General features: G+C 34.8%; 1 protein-coding gene across 3 annotated transcripts in view; it reads right to left on the reverse strand.

Moving 5' to 3' along the window:
• Positions 1–16978, reverse strand: part of CCAR1 (cell division cycle and apoptosis regulator 1) — a 45698-nt gene extending 28720 nt beyond the window's left edge. Inside the window, exons 1-8 of one of the 3 annotated variants that reach the window (XM_010985818.3) lie at positions 16795–16978; positions 15599–15721; positions 6899–7071; positions 6429–6473; positions 4376–4408; positions 2218–2411; positions 710–824; positions 415–607 (exon numbers count right to left, since the gene is read on the reverse strand). In XM_010985818.3, the coding sequence (XP_010984120.1) occupies positions 415–607; positions 710–824; positions 2218–2411; positions 4376–4408; positions 6429–6473; positions 6899–7071; positions 15599–15671 (826 nt within the window). In that variant the 5' untranslated portion in view covers positions 15672–15721; positions 16795–16978. The remainder of the gene's footprint in view (positions 1–414; positions 608–709; positions 825–2217; positions 2412–4375; positions 4409–6428; positions 6474–6898; positions 7072–15598; positions 15722–16794) is intronic. The other 2 variants (XM_031461177.2, XM_031461179.2) reach the window with 2 other exon arrangements.
• Positions 16979–25234: the final 8256 nt, after the last annotated feature.

A 25234-nucleotide genomic window follows, 5' to 3' on the forward strand; every position in this document is an offset into this window, starting at 1 on the left:
TATCAATTTGCAAAAATTTTTAACACAGGTCATTTATTTGAAGCACCACGATTCAGAGTAACGTGCTGCCACGACATTCTACATGTATATAAAATGCTGTTATGTTCATAAGAAATAAGTCTCCAAAACATTTTCTTCTATTACAGATAAGATACCAATGGGGGACAAGGGATTATTAGTTTTGATATTTACTTGAAGTTCACAAAGAGCATGTCTTTGAATAACAGCAATAAAATAAAAATCCTTCCAAATAGCTATATAAGTGCCCTATATAAGATAGTTAAGCTTCCTTTCAAGTATTCTGCAAGTCCCTTTCTTGTTTGTAATTAAAAGCATACTCTCATTATTTTAACAACTGAACAGTTATGTATTAATCTGAAACATAAAAAGAAAAGATAAACTGCATGTTAATACCTTTCTGCTGTGGCTGCTGTAATAAAGGCTGTGGCTGAGTCTGCAGTAGTGGTGTAATAGAAGCTGCTGAAATCTGTGCCTGCAGCAGTGACTGGGGCTGGGGCTGAGCCTGAACACCAAACGTCGTCTGTGGCGCAATTGGCTGAAGTACAGCAGGAGGAGTCTTCAGCAAAGGTTGAGTTTGGGATTGATTCTTAACAAAAATAAAGAAATAAAATTTAAAAAGAAAGAAAAATCTTTGTAAATTGGAAGACTCAATTACCATGTTTTTATAATACCTAACTATTTTACGTACCTGATTTGGTAGCGTTTGAATTCTTTGTGCATTCCACTTAAAAGGCATATTGGGATTATATGTAGCTTCAACCAATACTCTGTCACCCACTTGGGGGGTTTTCCCTTTGACAGCACTGAAAAAGAATTAAGTTAAATACAAACACAATTAGAAGAGATTCCTCCAAAAAAGATTTATATACTTAGCATTTTAAAGTAAACTATATCTGAAATGTAAGCCTAAAAAGCTCTTTTGAAAAGCTGTAGTATATATATATGTATACAATGGAATATTCAGCCATAAAAAAGAATAAAATAATGCCATTTGCAGCAACAAGGATGGATCTGGAAATTATCATTCTAAGTGAAGTAGGCCAGAAAGAGAAAGAAAAACACCGTACAATATTGCTTATGTGTGGAATCCAAAAAAAGGACACCAATGAATTTGTTTACAAAACAGACTCACAGACATAGAAAACAAATTTATGGTTACTGGAGGGGACAGGGGTGGGGAGGGATAAACTGAGAATAAATTGGAAGTTCAAGATTTGCAGATACTAACTACTATATATAAAATGGATAAACAGCAAGTTTCTTCTGTATAGCACAGGGAACTATATTCAGTATCTTGTAGTATCCTATAATGAAAAAGAATATAAAAACGAATATATGTATGTATGACTGCAACATTATGCTGTACACCAGAAACTGACAACACTGTAAATTGACCATACTTCAATAAAAAAAAATACAAAAAAAAGTAGAAATACCTCTTATACTTACTTTAGAACTGATCATTTTTCACCCTTGCTATATAAATGCAGTTTTAAGTGGAAGAAATAATTTTCTACCCCCCTATTTTCCTAATACCATATTCCTCCCACTACAGCACTTTCTTTTATAAACCAAGAGTAAGATTTGCTTTGAGCTTTGGAAAGAAGAGAGAAATGCAGAAAAGATGGGAAAACAGGAGATCCACTTACAGAAAAATCTTATACAGAAATTAAATTTTAATTGCTCAAAGTACTTTTAAATAAGTTCATTAGAAATATATTTGATCCAAGGTAATATATATCTCCTGCAACCTCTACCACAGTCACAAAATACTATTTCAAATACATTAGTTCATCAATCAATTTTATTCATTAATTTTTCAATTAAAACATTTTTAGTTTATATTAGTATTAGATATGTCAAACAGAAGATGAAATTTTAAAAGGCATTTGACTATTTCAATCCTTAATCTCACTTAAAGTCCGCCCATGAATAACTAGAAATGTACACTCCTATAAAACATTTATAAAGAATTCACCGTAACGAGTTTATTCAATAATTAAAAGATATTGTTCAATAATCAAAAGATACCTTCAGTCACATTCTCCATCAAAAAATGTCACAGGTACAGGCTGAATGATTAAAGCAGAAAATTACAGCTAAACCACAATTCCATTACACAATTAAGCAGGTGTCTTATCTATATACTTAATGGGAAATACCAAAAGGCATCTGTCAACACCTAATGAAGTTTACCTAAGCTGAAAGAATACATCTTCATCCACAAATCCAAATGTATCATGTAGTTTTGTAACCACCCCTGTAAAAACACGCTGTTTCTGAGGTTGTGTTTGTTGCTGACTGGACCGTGGTGTTGGATATGATACAGTTATCTGAGCTGCAGGTTGAGGAGTTGACAAGCTAAGGCTTGTAGGCAATCCAACAGCTGGCTATAAAACAAAATCAACATCAAATTAAGGTAGTGACTTGAAATAGTCTAGAAATTAAAACTGACTACTTAAAACTAACCCAAAATGCTAAAATTACTGAAGTTAGATAATAGGTATATACACCTTGAACATCAGGCTCAAGTCTGAAAAATTATGTTATTTTTTATCTGCTTCATGATTAAATTCTCAGGTTAATTTCTTCAGATTGTTTCAGGAAAAAAAGTCACCATAGGCAATGAGTTTTAAAAAACTGCATATTCTGTCCCTTTCTTAGAAATCCAAAATCCATAGTGGCAATGACAAAGACTCAGGAAAGTCCTATGTAACTGAAATAAGTCAGATCGAGAAATACACATATGTATGATCTCACTTGTATGTGGAATCTAAAAAACCCAAAGAACTTATAAAAACAGAAAACAGATTGGTGGCTGCCAGAGGAGTGGGATGGATTAGGGGAAATGAGTGAAGGTGGTCCAAAAGTACAAACTTTCAGTTATAAGATAAATAAGTACTGGAGATACAATATACAGGGCTGATAACTATAGTTAAGAAGACTGTATCATACATTTGAAACTTGCTAAGAGAGTAGATTTTGAAAGTTCTCATCAGAAGAAAAAAAAATTCACCTATGTAAGGTGATGTATGTTAACTAAACTTATTGTGGAGATCATTTCACAATATATACATATTACCAAATCACGTTGTATACCTTAAACTAATGCAATGTTATATGTCAATTATATCTCAATAAAACTGGGGAAAAGGAGTAATACTTTCACTGGTCTTTTCTGGCACAATCAAGCATGAATAACAACATATTATTGATTAAAATTTCTATATATATATAGAAATAAAATCATTAAAAAGAAACAGTTATCTGATTCTTCAACTCAAACCATGGAATTCGTTTTACACACCTGCCCCATTAAGTAAGTCTCTAAGGTCTACAACTGGGGGAAAAAAGCAAAGTCTTATGTACAGTAAAGGAACTCAGCTTTTCTTAAACTATAGCTACAATAGTTTCTCATGAAGTTTCTTTAACATCCTAAGACACTAATGATTTACAGGCACATTTTGGGAAATCCTATTCCAAGAAAAGACTAACCTTTCTACTTAGCTTTGAAATGCTACTACTGGAGATTGAAAATATGATGTAGGGGTTAATCAATTTTAGTTCTTAAATAAAAACAGAAAGTGAGGTTGATTTCTCAATTGAGATATAATTTATTTTTTTTAAAAAAGATTCAAGACTAAAAAGATACAAAAGGTTATATCGTAAAAAGTGTCTCTCTTACTCCTGTTCTTCAGCTACCCAGTTCCCTATCCATGGGATAATCACTGTCCCCAGCTATTATTAGAGGTTCTGCTTTCTTTTTAACAGTTGCATTGCATGTCACTCTAAGCATATATAAGGGTTCAGTGAACCACGACCCACAGAACAAATCTAGCCCACAGCTTGTGATTTCTATATAATTTATAAGCCAAGGATGGTTTTTACACTTTTAAAGAATTGTATAAAGGGAAAATAACATGCAACAGAGATTGTAAATGGTCCACAAAGTCTAAAGTAGCATTGTGTCTCAAGTTCACAAACTTTTTAACGTTGCTGAAAAATGAAGCTGAACACAGTAACTTTACCTACTAAGGTCAAGCTAAAAAGGATGTAATCATATACAAAAGAATTCCTAAAAATGTTAGCTACAAAGAAAAAGTAAAAGCCAAAATCAGTATTAAGTTTAAAATATCTCATTTATTCAAACTAGACCACAGTGGGATCTGCCATCAAAAAGCACAAAAGAAAAAACAAAAACACGTTTTCCACCTTTATTTAAAATTATATTGCGAAACTATATGTGAATCCAACAAATATTCATCTTTAAACCCTGAAGGAAAAACTAGAATAGGAATAAAACTTTAGTCTACTCTTCACTCAGATATCCAGAAGAAATAAATGCCAAACTAACCTGCGTTAAAAGAGTCTGCTGAGGTTGCTGTAACTAAAAATAGAAAAAACAAAAACAGGAAGAAAATAGATAAATATCAGTCAGAATTGCTGTTTCATAGATGCTTTACAGAAGGAAAAATTCCTGTTGAATGAGTATTTTTCCAATTAAGAAATACATGAAAAGTAACAGGTCATTAGGTGTAAGATTTCCTACAACTGTAGACATTATATATAACTAACTCATTCAGTAACAATAAAGAAATTATTTTTGTTATTTCATAGAAATAACATCCACAAAATAACATACAATTCCCTGGGGCGACGTAGTGTTCTAATTCTGCCCCATATTAATTACCATGCTATAGAAATGATTCAGTATCATCAGTAAGCTACTCGGAACAAAAATATTATTGGCTATCCAATTCACAAATGTCCCCCTAAAATGAGAAGCGCTCTGCATAGTCAGATTTGCCAAAGGCATGGATACCATAAAGGACCCCACATTCTGACATACATACAGTTTTTCTGGCAATAGCAAAGTATAATATTGCCAGAAAGCAAAAGGAACTGGTGTGAAGGGGGAAACTTGAAAACTCAGGAACAGAAATTTGACTTAAACTAGGATAAAAGAATCTATATGAAAACGAATATATCTATGTTCATGTATCATGCATTACGCTGTACACCAGAAACTGACACATTTAAACTGACTATACTTCAATAAAATACACACACACACACACACACACAAAAGAAAAAGAATCTCTGATATTCTAATTCAAAACACTCAAAAGTTTACCTGGGTCGACATGTATTAAAGGTTAAATCTATCAAATTACCATTTTTCTGTAAGTTACGAATGTATGAGTAATGGCATTTTTTAGGGCAAGAACACTTGAATATTGCCACCTTCATGTTCAAAATAATACAACAGTCTTAAGTAATATATTTCCTAACAGTACTAATACAATTCTAAGGGTATCTGAAAACAAGATAGCCAATTTGGACACCAATCTTTTATCAATTCTTTAGAAGCTGAACGCAACAATTATTAGTGGAATATTGTAATCTTCAGGGAAAATGCAATGCTTCTGAAGCCCCAAAGGACTTAAGTCAAGGTTGAAATTGGGGCACGGATCTAGGAACAAGAGTCAATAGATTGAGAAGCCTCATGTTTCTTTGGATCCAAGTTTTTGATACCTCTCTCTCGTAACCTCTTTTCCTTTCCTGACTACTATACTTCCCTAAAGCTTCTTAATGACACTAAGAAGGGATGAAGACTACTTCTTAATCCCAGAAAAGCCTAGAATGGGTGCTTAGGCTAGAACCAATACAGATTCCAGCAGGCCAAACTCTTCTTTCCTTGACATACTTCTCCTTGGGTTCAGTTTTTCTTACCTCTTCCTACCATCACAGATATAACCCCTGAAGAACATGATTAGAGTTAAGAGCCTAGGGAAAAGGAGTCAAAGAAACTTTTAGTCTAAGTAAGGAGTTTCCAAATTGTTCTAATGTGCCTTGGGAGTAGAAGTGGGAACTACAAGGGCAGGCTTCCTCATATTTTCAACAGCTTTATTTTTATATTTTATATATTGGGTTTCAATATACAATTTCATTAGGGGAAAAAAAGGTAACATTCAGTTGCTTTAAATAAATACAGGCTGAAAGCCAATGGTCTGTCTAGGGTTTACTCTTCAAGTGGGAAAAAGGAGCTTTCCATTTTCACATGTGGTCTAGTATATTACATAGCACAGTAGTGCTAGAAGTTTCAGACTGGAGTATTGGGCCAAAGACTAATTAACAGAGTGATTCTTTTCAGACTATCCTCTGCATGCTTTCTTAGAAACACGTGACAAAGGCTGGTTGCCAGTTGAGGAATTTGAGATTTTAGGACCTCTCTCCTATCTTCATCTCCCTTGGAGACACTCCTTTTTACCTACCACTTTTCCTCTACCCTAAAAGAATTCAAACCACACACTGAGGCAGCTGATGGGAAATAAAATCTATATAAACTTAGCTGGAACAAATGACTTTTAGAAAATCAGTTTTTAACATGGAAAATACAAACTAACCTGTTGTTGCACACTATACAAGGTCTGCTGAGGTTGTGAATATTGCTGGAAAAAAGATTTTTCAAGAAAAAATATGGACATTAGTTTTATTCATTCTCAGAAAGCAATATATGTACATATACATACAAATACATAACTAGAATTACACTAAAAAGGAATCTGGAACAGCTACATTTCATCTAAAATAAACAAAATAGTGATTACCTACACTTTGGGATTCGTTAAAAACAGAATTTTATTTAAATAATTAAGATAAAAGAACTTAAACTATAAGAATTTTGACTATGCAACTACATGTCTCTGTATGTCCTGGGCATATATAATTTTTATCACCAGAAAACAACAATAAGCATAATAATAATATTAAAAACCCCACAATTATTCATTCTTTAAAACATGAAGGTACTTGCCCTGGCTACTCAGATTTGATAGTTGTCTATGTCACATATTAAAATTTATTAAAGAGTCACCTGTTGTAATGCAGCTGCTGCAGCCGCGGCTTGTTGCTGCAACGCTGCAGTTTGAGTTAACTGATAGTTTGCTGGGGTTTGTGTGGTAAGGCCTGCTGCTGCCAATGCAGTCTGCTGTGTATAAATGGTAGGAGATGCTCCAAGGAGTGATGGCTGCTGAACACCCAATGCAGCTAAAATGAGATTAAAAAGGGGGGGGGGGGGGATCAAGATTATTTGGATCCTTTCCAGGAATTTTCAGTGAATGCTTAGATATGCATTATGGTCTGCCATTGCTTAGTAAAAACCTAAAGAAAAATTTCAGTAATGTTTGTCAAACTTAACTGATTCATGTCCCACCTTAGATCCTAATGACTTTATATTAAATGTTCAAGTTATGATAGATATAAGAATAAATATTAATCTATAAAATTAAACAACAGAATGAACCCCACCAACCTTACCTAGGCCAAGAGGTTAAAGTACCCTTGAGAAATATTTAGGAAGTTTTTAAGAAGAAAAGAAAATAAATCATCTTATTTTACTAATCTAGAATGTATTTTTTATCTTCAAACAGATTAGAATCATACATTAAAGACAGTGTTGCTGGAAGTGATCCATACTTAAAACATCCTACTGGCCAAATGTTCATGTACGTCTACTTTGTACTGAAGAATTATAAAACTAGGAAACAATGGGAAAACAACTATTTTCATATTTCACTTTTTCTTTTTTGGGAACCCTTTAAAAACACAAAGTTTTCAATTTTATTGCACCACTGTACTGAGTAATAAGAGATAAAATTAACCACAGTGACTTAAAGATCATTTGTTTAAGTCAAATAACTGGAGGGAGGGCTCAGAGAGACTTAGGCATTGAATGTTTAAGGTATGCTTAGAGGAGGTGAAAAGCTGAAGAGAATGTAAGATTTTTGATGCTGTTATGCAATTCTATTAAATGCAAAAAAAAGCAACCAACTAAAAATTACAGTCTAGTATTGTACTTCCCAAAACTGTATCTCGTGGAACAATAACTAGCTCTCCAAGACATTAAAGTTCAAAAAAAGGGGGCCCAAAGTTTTAAAAGTTTATGATACAGTGAATTAAGCACATATTTACTGCAGGATTTCTCAGAACCTTTAACACACCACTAAGAATCATGACTCTCAAAGAGGTCACCATGAAAGAAATATCTTCTCATGTAACACTCCCTTTCCCAAAGCATTTTGCTTATATCTGAGACTAACTTGAAAAAATGCTTCTCTGTAATAGTTAATAACCCTATAGAAAGAACACTATTGTGCTTTACAGTAACAGAACAGAGAGCATTAATGAATTAACCAAAACATCTAGTCTAGAATCTCTCATAAATTCTTTAGAAATATGAGGTTCATCATCAATTAGTTGTTGAAGAGTTCACCTTAAAAATAGAACCAACAACAAAGTAGGGCAAAAAGAAAAAAAATTCCAGAAATCATGTTTAGAATTCTTGTAAATTACAAACTATTCCCTGCTAAAACATTGATTTTTAAAAATTAAAAAAGGATGAGAAAAATAAAGTATCTAAGATGGGAAAAAATCTTCTAAATGTCCTGAATAAACAATGCTAAACCTTTACAACATTAATCTTTTCTTCTCTCTTGTTTTTAAGGTAAGTCAAAGGCCAGAGATGGGCAGAAAGGAGAAATCAGGACTAACTAAATCAATTTAAACAGAAAGAAGTGGGGGAATGTCTTAACATCAATGTCAATTCAAAATAAGGTTAACTGCACAGAGAATAGAGAAAAAGGTGTGGAAATCTAGGGCACAGGTTCTAACCAGTAGATCCTGTTAACCTTCTGAAAACTGTATGAAAAATTACAGACAAGAAAGTTCAAACCTTTCAACAGATTTTCAAAAAGATTGCAGACCCCAAAAAAGGTTAAGAAACCACTGTTTTAGGATAACAAAAGCCAAAATTCTCATGTAAACACAAGACAAGGAAAGACCCTAGGAAAAATTATTAGTATTTTAAATTCTCAGATTGGGATGTCCTATTTGACCAAAATTAACATCTTTTGATTCAAATATCGTACCCATCTCTTTCACCGACCTGAGCTTCCTCAGATCTGTTTCATTCTGCTGGTACCAATTTCCAGAACAAACCACTGATAGCTGTTACAGCACAAGGGCTAGGAGCTAGTATCTCAAGAAAGTCTATTTTTTTTCCTATAGCTTTTCTAAGTGTTCTAGAAGCTGACAATATACAGCAGCCCAGCATTAAGTAGGTGGGATGACAGGTGATACCTACCATCTATTTTCCATTTCTGACAGTGTGATGAATTAGCAACTACAAAACAGATTAATTGGTATTTAAGGGCTCAGTTACTTGCAGAAATTTGTGGGAAGGAAATTTACATTCTACTAGCTGCTTCACACCACTAGCTAGTGTTCTTTGTGTGTGGGGGAGAAGGTTAGACCTTTTTATTTTTTTAATTGAAGTATAGTTGATCTACAATGTTGTGGCCACTAGCTAGTTATTTAAAATTTTCGGAAATCACTGTACATGCGGTTGTGGCTTTTACACGTTTATAAATCATTTACATTTGAGATTTTAATCTCAATAAACTAAATTTCATTAATATTTATTAATGTTCCTTTTTGTGGATATCTGAGAAGCTACCCTTGAATATTTACATATAGCATTCTCCACTCTTCTTGTGTACTACTATAATCAATATTCTGCAAGATAATTCTATACGTTGCAAAGTACAAAGGTATTAAGCTCTGATTTAATCTTTCTCTCTACTTAAGTGGCCAAATAGTTATCAGAGATCTTTTCCAATTACCCACATTGGAACACTGTTGATTTATATGTACCTGATTCAATAATTGTTGAAGGTCTCATGACTCATCTGAAACAGAGATACTTGTAACTACATATCAATATTTCCACAGATAAACCTATGAAATGAGCCCTAAATGACTACAGGCTACCACAGGCAAAGTAAACTTAAGAGCTAAGTTTCCTTAAACCTTTAGGGACAAATGTAAAATAATTACTTTCTAAAATGTAAAATCAGTTTCACATGACTGAAGCATCCATGTTATGACATACTAGTAGTTATTATATACTGAATATCAGCAAACATACCATTAAAACACATAAGAGAAACTTGTCACTTGTCTGTTACCCCTTTATCTTATCAAGCTCACTATTAAATTCAAAAATCCTTATTATCTTTACACCTATCTTTACTGATGTGAGTTATTCTTCTGAAATGATAAAATTCAAAACACCTCAAACTGACCCGAGAAACTTCACTCCTTTTTTTAACCTTTTGCAAAATTATCTAAGGCACTGGTCACGCAATGCTTTATCCCTGGAAATTTCCACATATCAATATATGTTCAAAAGCAATCTTAAACTACTTACAGAGAAAAATAACATGAAGATATGGGGGATTCTTTTATAGCTTGTAGTTTTACTAACACTTATAAACCCAGGTTTTAAATCAAGTGGACTTCTAAAGTCTTCTAAATGTCATCTTCAGCTCAACATCCTTAAGTGATCTTTAAAGATTAGATTTCACACAAACACAAAACCCTTGATGCCCCCATGCAGATAACTTTCTTAAAATCAGACAACTCATTGGTCAATGTATTGTTGTGGTTTTTGAGATTCTATTCTAAGCCCATAATGTACCCAATGACTAGAATTATTCATTACCTTTTAAGAATTAGAAATTAAGGCATTAAGTGTAAGAAATTAAGGAGTGGGGTATAGCTCAAAGTGGTAGATGCGTGCTTAGCGTGCACAAGGTCCTCCCCGGTACCTCCTCTAAAAAAAAGTTAATAAATGAGTAAACCCCTTACCCCCTTAAAAAAATTTTTTTAAATGTTTAAAAAAAGAATAAGAAATTAGAAAATAGCAAACAAAAGAATAAGAAATTAAGGGAGTCAAAGGCACAAACTTCCAGTTATAAGTAAGCCATGAGCATTTAAAAAAAATTAAGGCACAAAATAGTATTTTAAATACAATATATTCCAAGTATTGTAATCTTCTATACTATCCACGTTGTTTGATACACTAGCCACTAGCCATATTGGCTATTTCAATTTAAATTAGTTAAAATTACATAAAATTAGAGATTCAGTTTCTCAGTCACAATAACCACATTTCAAGTGCTCAACAGCCACATGTCGCTAGTGGCTACGGTATCAGACAATGAAGGTAAGAATATATCTATCAGTCTAGAAAGTTCTTAGTAGAGAGCTGTTCTACTGTAAGGAACAGGCAAATAAATCAGTGTTATATGGGGTTCTTACAGTCTCTATACAGATTAACACCCTAGCAGACAATAGCTCCTTCATGTTTTTTTTTTTTAATATTTTTAAATTTTATTTTTATTTTTGGAGGGAGGAGGTAATTGGGTTTATCTATTTCTTTCTTTTTTAAAGGAGGTACTGGGGATTGAACCCAGGACCTTATGTATGCTAAGCATACACTCTACCACTGAGCTATACCTCCCCCTCTTTTCACACTCTTGAAGTCCCATGAAAGTGATGATTAGTGATCCTGGCCATAGTCTCTTCTAGCTACTATTTGACTAATTGTTAGTTGACCGTCCCAGGAAGTTGAAGACACCATTCGTGTAATGTCATATGATTTCTTCCATCCTTAACGGCCTCTGATATTTACTTAGTTTTCAACCCCATTTCTTTCAAAGAGTCATATCACACAAAAAAAATGTTTTGGAGACAGTCTGCTATTATATAACGCTAGCAGTGTTTAAAAAGAGTTAAGCCCACCCCAGCAGCAATCTTATTTTTCTACCAAATGTGTTGGAAACATCTAATTCCATCAGGAGATAACTAACTTAAGAATATACACACCATCAGCTATTATTTGTTTGAAAAAGACCAAGGATCTTGCAACTTAACAATCTTGAGCTTCTGATTCATGAGACTGGGGTTTTAAAAGACAACCATTGGGCCAGACTGAAGAGGTAGGAAAAATGAAGTCACATTTAGAACAATTTTACTGGCGGGGAGGGTATAGCTCAGTGGTAGAGTGCATGCTTAGCATACATGAGGTGATGGGTTTGATCCCCAGTACCTCCATTAAATAAAAAATAACAAATAAATAAAACTAATTACCCCACCAAAAAAAAACCCAAAACAACAATAAAAAAACACAACTGTATTGGTATTCGCTTCAGTCACCTGTATTAAACCACCACATATTACTATAGTAAAGTGGACTAGCTCACTTTTTGTCTATAGCCAGAATGCAGTCATCATACAGTCAAAGAAATGGGTGAGAAAAGAGTTTTGAATTGGCCAAATCCATCCAAACATTTTAATATTGTTGCAATTATATACATAAGCAAATATTTTGAGTCAAATACACTCAAGACACTCCTAAGTCAATATAATTCATCTAAAGGCTATTTAAAGATTCAATCAGTGATTTGCCAGCTATCCCTCTCAATGTCTCTTTACAGAACAGAAAATTGTTAAAAACTCTCAAACCTAAAAGCTCTGGTCCCAAGTATGACTGTCACTGAATACATACCACTTCAGCTAGGAGATAGGAAAATAGGATTAAATATTAAAAACAAGTTATTTCAGTGGAGGAGATACAAGAAATGGGGCTGGAAATACAGAAGATCTTGCATACCATCACAAGGAGTTTGAAATGTATTCTTAAAGTCCCTGAAGACATTTTTGAGGATAAATAAAATAGAGTAATGGAAGAAATAATGAACCACAATTCGGAGGTTCTAACACTGGACTCTTCTGTGACGTTCTGTTGAGACCTAAACAAATTTCTTTACTTTTCTTGGCCCCAAATCCTTCATCTGTTAGAGAAAGGAGTTGAGACAGAATCTAGCTCAGATCCCATCCAGCTTTGGAAAGTTCTGTAATTTACACAGAAGTCATGCTTTAGGAACATCACATCTCAGAGATACACTGGAATTGAGGGAGAAATTAAAAGTAGCAGATCTAGTAGGTTAAGAGAAGCAAGCAAATAAAAGCAGTTACAACTTAATAAAGGACAATAAATACAGAACACCACTAAGTGACAGACGGGAAAAAGAGCACCCTAACTTAAGTGAGTGATTTATGATAAGCATTATGGATTAGGATATAAAGGTTTGGGAAGGGTATGAGAGGGCCTGAAAGCTAGGTGAGACTTTGGCATAGGATCTAGAAGCAATAGAAACCTGCTACTGATGCAGTTACCCAAAGGTAAAGTGTAGAGAGCCTAAATGTAAAATAGAGGAGTATATTTGAGGCATTTTCAAAAGGGAAAAAAGTCAATGTTTGATATACGACTGAATATGGGAAATGAAGGAAAAGGAAATTAAAGATGACAGATGATGAAATTACTAACTTTCCCTTAATTGAACAGAGAGCATTAAAATTAATCAGAAACAATTCAAATACTAATCTTTAATTTTACAAGATTTCACCAATAAACTGCTAGTACGCATGCTTCTACTGAAGTTTTTAATCTTATTTTAAATGTCATCTCTGTGAATGCACTGAATTTTTCAAATCACTGTTAGCTGAGAAATTTCAGAATTAGTACAAATGCAAAATAATCCTGCTAAAAATGGAACAGCAAAGCCATTAACTGAACAAAACCATCTTAAGTTATATACAAAAAGGAAATAGTGGTAGTTTTTATATTGCTCTCAGAAGAAAGTGAATCAGATACATAGAAACAAAGATCAAACACTTCATTTGAGCTGAATTATCCCATTAACCTTTTTCTGTTGCATGGTCATTTGATTTATGACAGTAGCCTCTGATACTAACATTATCTGGCATATTTCAATGTATGTATTTCCTTTTTAACTAGAGTAAAACAAGCACCTACACTATTACTCTAAGTCATTTTAGTGACCTTCGCTGAAATTTTTTCTCAAATTGTATTTGAAGCTGCCAGAGAAACATTCAGGTGTTGCATCCTTAGGTTACAATGTTCTCCATTGAGGTAAGATGTAAATAAGACATTTTAATTGCTTAAAGATTGAAAAAAATTAACTTTGACAGAAATTTGCTTGGCTCTGAGAATCACCTCTAATAAGATTACTAAGTAGTCATTTAAAGAGGGCTTTAAAATGAAGACAAGAAAATATCAAGCTTTCAGGAGAAAGCTCAAAATATAGCCCCTAGAAATTAAATATTTTAATAAAAACATTGTCACTAGAGTTCTTAGAAGCTACTCCAGGATTTTTATAGGAAAGCTGAACATAGATGCTAACAAAATACTTGTCTACTTACTGAAACGATGATGCATCAATTAAATTTTAGATTTTGAAAAACTAGGATTAATGACAGGTTTAAGAAAAAAAAAATTTCCTGCAGCACAAATACAAGCTCTGTTTACACAAAACCCATTATTTACATTTGGACTCTCTATTGCCAAATATGGAAAAGGAGACCAATATATAATACCTACTTTGACAAGTTCTTAAACTGTGGGTGTCTCCTATGTTCGGTTTTAAAATAAAAAAAGTAGTGTATACTTAAGTAGTTACAAATGTTAAGAGCTATCAACAATAGAATTTCACTATAACAGCTATTTTATTGCAACAATACAGATACGAATTTAAAACAAATTATAAGCAGAAAAAAAACAGGTAAACATGCTTAGTTTACCAAAATAACAGTACACAGCACTTGCTTCTAGACATACAGTAGTTGCTAATAATTCCTGTTTCTTCAAAACCAACTTATCATTAGGGTCCCCACTATTTAACAGAGGAGAAATACTTGAATCTGAATTAAACATAAACTTTAACTATTATTTCATATTATTTTCAGTTATCTGCATAAGTAACTTCATCATTTAACCCCTCAAACCAAGAGTAAGTAAAATAAAAACCCTGAATTATCCTTTTCTTTAAAGAGAAAGGTCATCTACATAACTAGATAATCATGTCTATCAAATTTATAACACCACAATTGGAAGATCACAGTATATCTGCAAATGATCTCGAATTACAAAATTTTAAGTAAACTGCCGCCAAGAATTAGTATATGTCATAAATAAAAATTCATTCAAATTAACAGAATAAGCTGCAACTTTTTTAGGAACTCAAACTCAAAATCTGATTCTGAAAGCTCGTTGGGAAACTTGTTTAAAGATTCAAATCATAACCAAGAAATGGTAAAAAAAAAAAAAAAAAAAAAAAAATTCCTAAGAGCAATGGGAAGAAACATTGAAACAAACACTTTCAACAATATATTGTTACTTTTATTTTGAAAATGTAATCATTCGCTCCTTTTACATCTATTTATTCTTTCTTTGCTTGATGAATCCTTTAGAGTTGGTTTTTCTACTTTAACTGAAAATCGGTCATGTATAATTTTTCATAAGGTATGGATTAATACATTTATTTTAAAATATGACTATGAATACTGACACCTTAACTTGTCAACTGAGGTAAACTCTAATGCATGGCTGCTAACCTCTAACATAATTAAACCAAATAAAAGTTAATCAATTTAATGTTTGAAAAACTATATAAAACTGTCCAAACTGCTGTTTGGACTGCTGTGTAAAACAGATTTTTTTGCTTGTTGAGCCATGAATTTTTAAAAGCTTCACAGATAAGCTTAAAAGATACACCATTTGCAAACTTCTTACAATTATGCATAGCCTAATTCACAGTTAGAACATGTCCCGCAGTCCCACATTTATAGTACATGTGTTCAGAAGTCTGACCTGGCTGAGATACCGCAGTGGCTGTAAACTGAGTAGCCCATGGCGGATTCTTCTGTCCTCCAAACTGAGCCATGATAAAAGGGAGGGGAAAACCTTCGCTTGTTTGTCTTCTACAGCAGCGATCTATTAAGAAAGGATCCACAGTTTAAAGTTCAACGAAACTGTTAAGTATTACGGAAGTATTATTTTAAAGAAACGTTCGATTTATCGAGGACATCTTCGTAGATCAAGTAAAAATAACTAGACGCTTATGGAAGTCCGATATGCAGCAAAAACATTTTACATCAAGTAGTACACCAAAGGCACCCAATTTCAATATATAACATTAGGGACAGACTTACAAGAAAGGCACTTCTTTCTACAACTACATACCATCACATTTAAACAGAAGACCATCTGCTGTTATCTACCTAATTTTTAACAATAAGAAGTACACAGTTTTACATTCAAAGGAAATATATAGCCTGCCTGTTTCTTTCGGCAATGAGCCGGGGATTGAAGGTGACGAAACCAATAACGGAAATCGGGACGAGACACCGAATAAAAGTATTCAAGAATATTATTTAAATAACAAACATCTCCTTACTTTCTAGAGTAGGGAAGGAACTGGGGGCTCCTTTTCTCTCTCCTCCCTCGAGGGGAAAAGGCTATTGAAATAACGGATGCCCCTAAAAGAACCAATGCGAAGACCCCTCGCCCCAAAATCAAGCCAGAAGTAGCGAAGATCTCTGTTCGCACACTCCCTCCTTCCCCCCACGCCTCAGAGGGGCCAGAGCTCTGCCATCCATCTTCCTCCAGCCCCAGCTCCTCGCGGGCCGCAGGCCAGGGCAGGCAGAGTCCTCCATCGCACGAGTTTGGACGAAACGCCAAGATGGGGATACCGAGAGCCCTGGTCCCCTTAACCCCCTTGCGGGGCGGAGAAGGCTTCCATTCCTCCAAATATGTGCCGCCCTGAGCGGCCCCGACGCCCCAGACCCGAGGCCAGGAGGCTAAGCCCGCAGCGGCTCCGGAGCGCGGGACGGCGGCAGGCAGTCCCTCCCAAAACGCCAGGCCGAGGCTGAGGGACGCTGGAGACACCTGAGGGGCCGCGGGGGAAAAAAGCGAGGCGGTGGGGGAGGGGCCAGCCGCGCGGGGCCTGCTCCGACCCGCACAAAAGGGACCATGTCCCTCCCGTCCCAGTCCCGCAAGAGCCCCACCGTCGCCGGCCTACGGACGCCGTGCTACCAAAATGGTCCCTCCTGGCCGTTTCGCGGATCCCACAGGACGTTAAGAACCCGGGCTCGGACGCCCGCCGCTCCAACCGCGAGGACTAGACCTTCACCTGAATCCGGGCCGGGCTAACCCCGAAGCCATTTCAAACCCGTCAGCCTTAAGCGCATGCGCCAACTCCCCCCTCTTCCTCCACGCCTCTCCCCTCCTCCCCATCTCTCCGAGGATCGGCGTTTACGGGAATACGTTCTACGTGCGCGCTCCCAGCTCGCCTTCAATGCGCTCACCCCTTTCAGTACGCAGCTAGAACCAGAGCGCGCCTAAGAAGAGTTACCTTGGCTTCGCTTAACAATGAGCCTCTGTGTGTCTCCGCGCAAGCTCAAAGGAAAAGGATTCCTTGAGAAAGGGAAGGAAAGAATTGGTAGTCACGTGATCCAACGAGCCCGCCGCCATTTTGTGTTTTTCTGTCTTTTTTTCCCGTAGTTCAAGTGATAGGAAGAATGGTATATCCTGCGGTATTGTCCTAAATTTTTTGAAAAATTGGTATTTTCACTTAACATGTCATTCATTCTTTAAAGTATTCTATATTGTACAATTTGGTATATTCATAAGGTTGTGTGTGCAATCACCCTTAAGAGAAACCCCTACCTATTAAGCAGTCAATCCTTAATCCCTGCTCCCTCCAGCCGGGGGCCAACACTAATCGGCTTTCTGTCTATGGATTTGTCTGTCCTAGACATTTCATATTAATAGAATCATATAATACATGGCGTTTTGTGTCTAGCTTTTGTAACTTACTATAGTGTGTCCAAGATTCATGTAGTAGCACGTATCAGTACTTCTGTTCATTTTATGGCTAAAACTAATTTAAAGTACATTTGTTTATCCATTTGCCAGATCTTTGGTTTGTCTCCATTTTGGGGGCTATTATGAATAAAGATTCAATGAATATTTACATACAAGTTTTTGTTTGAACTTCTGTTTTCAATTCTCCTAGGTTTATACCTAGAAGAGGAGTTCTGGGTCACATGGAGTTCTATACTTAACTATTTGAGGTACTGCCAACCTCTTCACGGTGACTAGAGCAGTTTACATCCCCATGATTAATAAGGTTAAATATCCACGGAAGAATTAATACTGTTAAAATGGCCATACTACCCAAAGCAATCTACAGATTTAATATGATCCCTATCAAATTACTCAGGAATTTTTCACACAACTAGAACAAATAATCCTAAAGTTTATATAGAATCACAAAAGACCCAGAATTGCCAAAGCAATACCAAAGAAAAAGAATGAAGCTGGAGGAATAACCCTCCCAGATATCAGACAATGCTACAGAGCCACAGTAATCAAAACCAGCATGATATTGCTATAAAAACACACATATGGATCAATGGAACAGAATAGAGAGCCCAGAAATAAACCCACAAACTTCTGGTCAATAAATCTTTGTTTTTTTGATAAAGGAGGCAAGAACACACAATGGGGGGATAGTATAGCTCAAGTGGTAGAGTGCATAGTTAGCATACAGGGGGCCCTGGGTTCATTCCCCAGTACCTCTTCTAAAAATAAACAAATCTAATTAATTACCTCCCCCCAAAAATTAAAATTAAAATTTAAAAAAAAACACACAATGGAGTAAAGGCAGTCTCTTCAGCAAATGATGTTAGGAAGACTGGACAGCTGCATGTAAATCAATAAAGTTAGAATACTCTCTCATACCACACACAGAAATAAACTCAAAATGGCTTAAAGACTTAGACACAAGACACTATAAACCTCTTAGAAGAAAACACAGGCAAAATATTACCTGACATCCTAGCGATGTTCTTTTAGGGCAGTCTATCAAGGCAATAGAAATAAAATAAAAAATAAACAAATGGGACCTAATTAAACTTAAAAGCTTTTGCACAGCAAAGGAAACCATAAGTAAAACAAAAAGACAACCTACAGAATGAGAGAAAATATTTACAAAAGATGAGACTGACAAGGACTTAATGTCCAGAATATATAAACAGCTCATACAACTTAATAAGAAAAAACAAACAACCCAATCCAAAAATGGGCAGAATACCTAAACAAACAATTTTCCAATGAAGACATACAAATGGCCAATAGGCACATGAAAAAATGCTTAATATCACTAATTATCAGAGAAATGCAATCAAAACTACAATGAGGTATCACCTCACACCAGTCAGAATGGCCATCATTCAAAAGTCCACAAATGATAAATGCTGAAGAGGGTGTGGAGAAAAGGGAACCCTCCTACACTGTTGGTGGGAATGTAATTTGGTGCAGTCATTAGGGAAAACAGTATGTAGATTCTTCAAAAAACTAAAAACAGATTTACCATATGATCTAGCAATACCTTTCATGGGCATATATCCAGAGGCAACTGTAATTTGAAAGGATACATGCATCCCAGTGCAATTATAGCAGCACTATTTACAATAGCCAAGACAAGGAAGCAATCTGAATGTCCACTGACAAATGACTGGATAAAGAAGCTGTGGTATATTTATATAATGGAATACTACTCAGCCATAAAAAGTAATAAAATAATGCCATTTGCAGCAATAGGATGGACCTAGAGATTGTCATTCTAAGTGAAGTAAGACAGAGAAAAAAAATACCATATGATATCACTTATATGTGGAATCTAAAAAAAATGACACAAACTTATTTACAAAACAGAAACAGACAGACATAGAAAACAAACTTGTGGTTACCGGGGAGAATGGGGGTGAGGAGGGATTGGGAGTTTAGGATTTGCAGATATTAACTACCCATATATATATAATAGATGAACAACAAGATCCTACTGTATAGTGCAGGAAACTATATTCAATACCTTGTGATGACCTATAATGAAAAAGAATATGGAAAAGAATATATATGTATATATAATTGAATCACTATGCTGTACACCAGAAAGTAACATGATATTGTGAATTGACTATACTTCAATTAAATAAAATTAATTTTACCTGTTTCATTTTTACTTTTTAAAGTGTGGCTATACTTGAAAAGTTTTTTATAATTTTTAAGTTTTTTAATATTTAGTTTTATTGAAGTATAGTTGACTTGCTATATTGTGTTAGTTTGTGGAGGATACTAGAAAAGTTTTAACTACAGATGTAACTCTCATTTGATTTCTATTGTATAGTTCTGTTCTATACCTTGATTGGCATGGTGGTTACAGGACTACAGACATTTGTCAAAAACTTAGGAACTCATGTAAAGGGAGAATTTTACTGTATGTGAATTACATCTCAATAAACATAACTTTAAAAAATGTTTTAAAGAAAATAAAAGATATTTCTGAGTGACACCTGTCTCTGAATAAGTTCTGAAGTTTTCATTCTCAGTTCTATAAATTAGCCTACTAATAAATTTGATGCCTGGCAAGGAGAAAGAATTTTCATTGATCTTTGGCCAAATATTTTTCTTGCCTAGCCAGAAAGGGCTGATTCAAAAGAGGATGGAAAGTGTTGGCAAGAGAATGATTGAAATGAAGAAATAAACCAGATGTAGAGGGAAATTTTGCATAGGAAGAAATAAAGACCAATGGAGGTTCTAATGAGGTAGAAAAATTATCATGGGAACAGCTGACAGAACAAACAGTACAGATAGGTGGTTGAGGTCATGATGTGAGATGTTGGAACTAATGATTTTGGAAGTGATGATGTATTTCATTCTGTGACTGTGGGAGTAGGAGGCTCTGGTCAAGTGGGAGAGAAAGACCAGATAAGATCAAAGAGCTGAGTTGTAAAGTCGCTGGATGAGGTTTCACTCATTCAGTGAGGTTTCACTTGTTCAATGCAATTACTCAGAATTACCCAGAATGATAGCAAGAATAAGGAAGGGAAGAATAACTTGTGTCAAGGGCAAAGTCATCAATAAGTGCTGAGTATTTAGGAAGATAATAGAGAAGGGGAGGCATGGTAGAGCTAGCTGGTGTGAATTTTATTTTATTTTTTAATTGATTTATTTTCTAAAGAAAGAAATGGAAAATTTTATTCAAGCCAAATTTGAGGATTACAACCTGGGAAGAACATTTCAGAAGGCTCTGAGAACTGTACCCACTGGTGTGACTTTTAAAAGGAGGACAACTGGGGACAAGAACATCTCCCACACTCACACCCAACCAGGGGTTGGTGCAGTGTAGAGATAAGCTTCTCCACTTACGAGGCTCCCAGTGTAATGATGCCCTTAGAGGAAAACCAGATTTCATTTTATATAAGGTAATAGAGCATGCATTTAAAGAGAAGATCAAGTTAAAAGTCACAGGGAAATTGCTGATCACAGAGTGGGAATTTCAGAGGACTCCTTGGAAGGATGAGAAGGAAGGTGAGAGATGAAATGGTTTAGCCAGAAGAGATAGTACAGAGTAGTATGGGGATGACCATTCAGGACGTGATAGTTGACAGAGGGGTTTACACTTTGAGTGATGACCAGACAAAAGCTGAATGTGGTGCATGTTGCATTTAGTTCTGAGAGGCACTTGTAGGAGAGTTGGCTATCTGGCAATGCAGATTAAACTCTATAGAGGGTTGGAAGTGAGGCCCAGCCGATAGGACTGGGATCTGTATTATCTTGCTGTCAGTTGGTGTTAAAGCTGCAGGGAGAGTAGCTGTGGGATGTAGCCAGTCTTGCTTTTTCTGGCATTGGTTGAGGTCTCCTGAGGGAAATGTACATATGGTTTCTGTGTTCGAGGGACTTCATATCATTTACCATATTTTTAAAAACTGTATCATTCCACTGCTGATGGTCATCTCCAAATCTTATAGTCCTTTGTAGTTAAAAAGTGAACTTTATTGGATATTAGATTTAAAAAATATGATTTTGAAGAGGAAAGAAAAATTAGACTACTAGGTGCAAAATAGAAGTATAAAATTTATTTAAAACCACCCACAAAGTTCTGTGTAATCAGGAATGATACAATTTGCAATAGTTCTTTTAAAAACTCATGACAAAGATTTAAAATATAATTTCAATTACAGTATTCATTTAGCCTTATTCAGTTAGAACAATTTAAAAAAAGAAACTTTATGCTCTAAATAAATGAGACACACAAGGAAAATATAATAGACAATTTCCACAACTATCTTTACATGTATGTTTCAAAACTAGTACATTTCAATGCATTTTGCTACATAAACATGAAATCATGTACAACTGCTGTGCACCAAAATTTAGCTTAATTAGGTCTTTCAAGTAACATGCAATTCCAACTCACAAGTCTTCAAGTACTGCTAGTAAGTGTTCCCTTGTATGCAGAGCACTACATGTTGATCCTGAATTGAAATCATCGTAATTAAGATTATCTTTCCCTTCTACACGTTGAAGTGCTTTTTCTTTAAACTGTTTCCCCCATATGTTAAGAATCAAAAATGGATATTTGTGGGATATCTTTTCCTTACTAACTTATTTCATTGTATGGGATATTTAATACAGTAGGACGGCAATAGGTAAAATCCCCCAAGGCTAAAAATCAAAGGTACAAAATAAATAGTAAATATACCCCAGAGGGAGAAAAAGTCAGCTAGAGACAGGAATATTATCTTGTAAAATTGATATTTATCTGTTGGGGATTCTGCACTACTCTATTTCACCGTGGTGAAGAATCTGAATAATTTGCTCCCACTAGTGAGAAGCATTGGATCTTCTTTGAACCTAGACGTTGATATGCATGTAAATCTACTTGATAGGTCATCAGAGAGCATACCAGAAAATGAAGAAACCAGAAATCAATGTTTTTCTTTCTGCCAAGTAGCTTTGAAGAGTTTCTCTTTAGGGAACACTTCATGAGTTCATAGTAACCCAAAGATGACCATTCACCCACATGTCACAATGCAAAAGTTGCCCTTTATTTTTATTATAAAATCATTCTGGAAAAATATTTCTCTTAAAGCACCTATCACAATGTTATCTCATAAAAGTTAAAAAAAAAAAAGAGACCTTATATCTTTGTGTTTTTTAAAGAGCTCTTTTGTAAGTCCTATGTTGTCAGCCATTTATTTTATAGTATCACAGATATTAGCGAGGATAGGTATTTACTGAACTGAATTACCAAAAGTGGAATTTATTTGATTATTTAGGGCAATGTGACTTAAGTTTTTTGTTAGTAATCCATAATGTACTGATAAAATAGACCAGATTTCCTACCTCTTTATGTTTATAAAGAGCTTACTAAAAACTTTACAAATACATCTCATTATTTTTCTTAACTCTGGGCAAATGTATGTTTAACCTTTAACCCAGAAATTTTATGTGCCTGGAAAAGTGGAATTAAAAAAAAAACAAATTCAAATCAGTGGGATAAAGAGCTATCTCTTAGAGATGCCAACAATTTTAAATTTTTACCATGAGTGCCTGGAAACTAAAATAGTCAGTTTACCCAACACGTTCCCTACAAGAAAATTGCATTTCAGTATACAAAAACATTCAACTTTGATTATGAATTGCTGACCTTAGTCTTTAAAAAAATTTTTTTAAATTATTGTTTAGGTTTCCCTTTATTTCAGTAGTACAGGGACATTCATTACAAAAAATTTTTTTAACAGAATAAAAAAATAAAACTTCATTAATCTAAGCCCTAATGCAGAAGTCCTGGGAATTTGGGCAGACCTTCTGAAGTATGCGTAAGAAAATAGCTGGCTAAAATAAATAGTGGAAACAAAATACTTCAGAAGCATATTCTGTGTACAGTAAGTCGATTTTATACTATTCTAAGATTAGGTCTGACAAAATTTCCACTGGATAACATTCTCTAAGTCATAGTTTATGTGCAGAAATGCATTCAGCCGTCTGCAGATATTACCTGTTTTAGTCTGAGGTGGATTGACTTGCCATGTGATTCGGAGCAAACCATTTGCTATTCTTGCCAACCTGCAGCTTCCTCACCAGTAAGAGGGGAAAATTGTTCTCTGTCCAACCCTCAGTGTTGCAGAAGAAAAAGCAGCCCATAGGAAAGCAGTTTGATAACCTAAAGCATTATAAAGTACAAGGGTTATAATCCTTCTTGCTACCATATTTCCTTTCGAAATGGTTCCTTATTTTGAGCTGCTATTTTTCAGATAAAACTAGCATTAAGTGGGGAGAAGAAATATTACAACTTGGTGCTGAGCTGGTAGGTGAAACTGCCGATTGCTTATTGGAACACTATTCTCCTTTTCAGTCCCTTAACTTCCCCCTACTGTGTTCAAAAGAGCTTCTGATGACTGACTTATTTAAGTCTTCGGATTACTTTCAGTCCACTTTTTTAACCTTTCCCACCCAGATTATAAAACAGTTCCTGTTATTGCCAACAACCAAATTCCAAAGGGGTAAACTTACATTAGATAACAGATACCATTCACAAAATTGAGATAGGAGATAAAGATGAAAACATGCAAAAAATACTGTTTAGTCTATAGATCACACCCGCTAATTCAAAGTCACTGGTCAGATAATCGATAATTAGCACGATGTGTTACACAGAAATAGCAAAGCCAAATAGATAGTGCTAGAATATGTCACTTTATACAACTTTCTGTAAAACACCCAAACACTAATAAATGAGTTGAGGGTCAGACATTGTTGGGAGAGGCAAAGGAAGCACTCCATGCTAATCTGGAGTTCCTAAAAACAGAATTTGCCTCTACCTGAAAGGGCTGAATAAAAGCTCTTCATTCTTTTTGGTATTATTCCAAAAAGAATTGGTGAAAAATGACTTTAAAAGACAGGACAAGACAACTTCACCAAGATTACTGCTTATTCTTAAAATGAACTGAGTGTATTTGTGTAGGGGACATGGAGGATGGAGACAGAACAGAGTAGTTGGAAGCAACAGACTTTTAGTTTAAAGAAAATCAGAGGAAAAGCTAAAAACTGTAAAAAGAATGAAAGCACACTTAATGAGATTTTAGCTTCAGTTAAATGAGAAAACAAAAATGGTAACAGCCAGAGTTTCTGGTCAAAGATGATAAGTTTATACCTAAGCAAATGGAGAAGAAACCAAATTAGTTTCCAATATTGTTTCTCCAAAAATGAAAATGTTTCTGACAGCTGCAAGATTCTTTCCTGATGAACAAGACAAGAGAATGCCTTTCATAACAGCTGCTAGGAACAAAATTTTTATTTTTAGGAAAACTAGGTTTATACGGTTAACCAAGGGTTTCCAAAGTTGCACTCAAACATAAATGGGTTAAATCAGCTAATATATATTATAGTAACATTTCTGCCTTAGACTAAGCTCTATTTTAATTTAAGAGACATCTATAGCTAAACAGACTAGAAGAAATTTTATGATTCAGGCATGATTGTGGACATCACAATTAAGATGGGAAAGTAGTACAGCCAACAAACATGAATGTTGGACTTTTAAAGCTAGAAATACTAAATATTGCTTACTACCAAAAGTAAAACACACTGTGGGGC

This window comes from Camelus dromedarius, chromosome 8 (assembly GCF_036321535.1).
Source record: "Camelus dromedarius isolate mCamDro1 chromosome 8, mCamDro1.pat, whole genome shotgun sequence".
NCBI lineage: Eukaryota > Metazoa > Chordata > Mammalia > Artiodactyla > Camelidae > Camelus > Camelus dromedarius.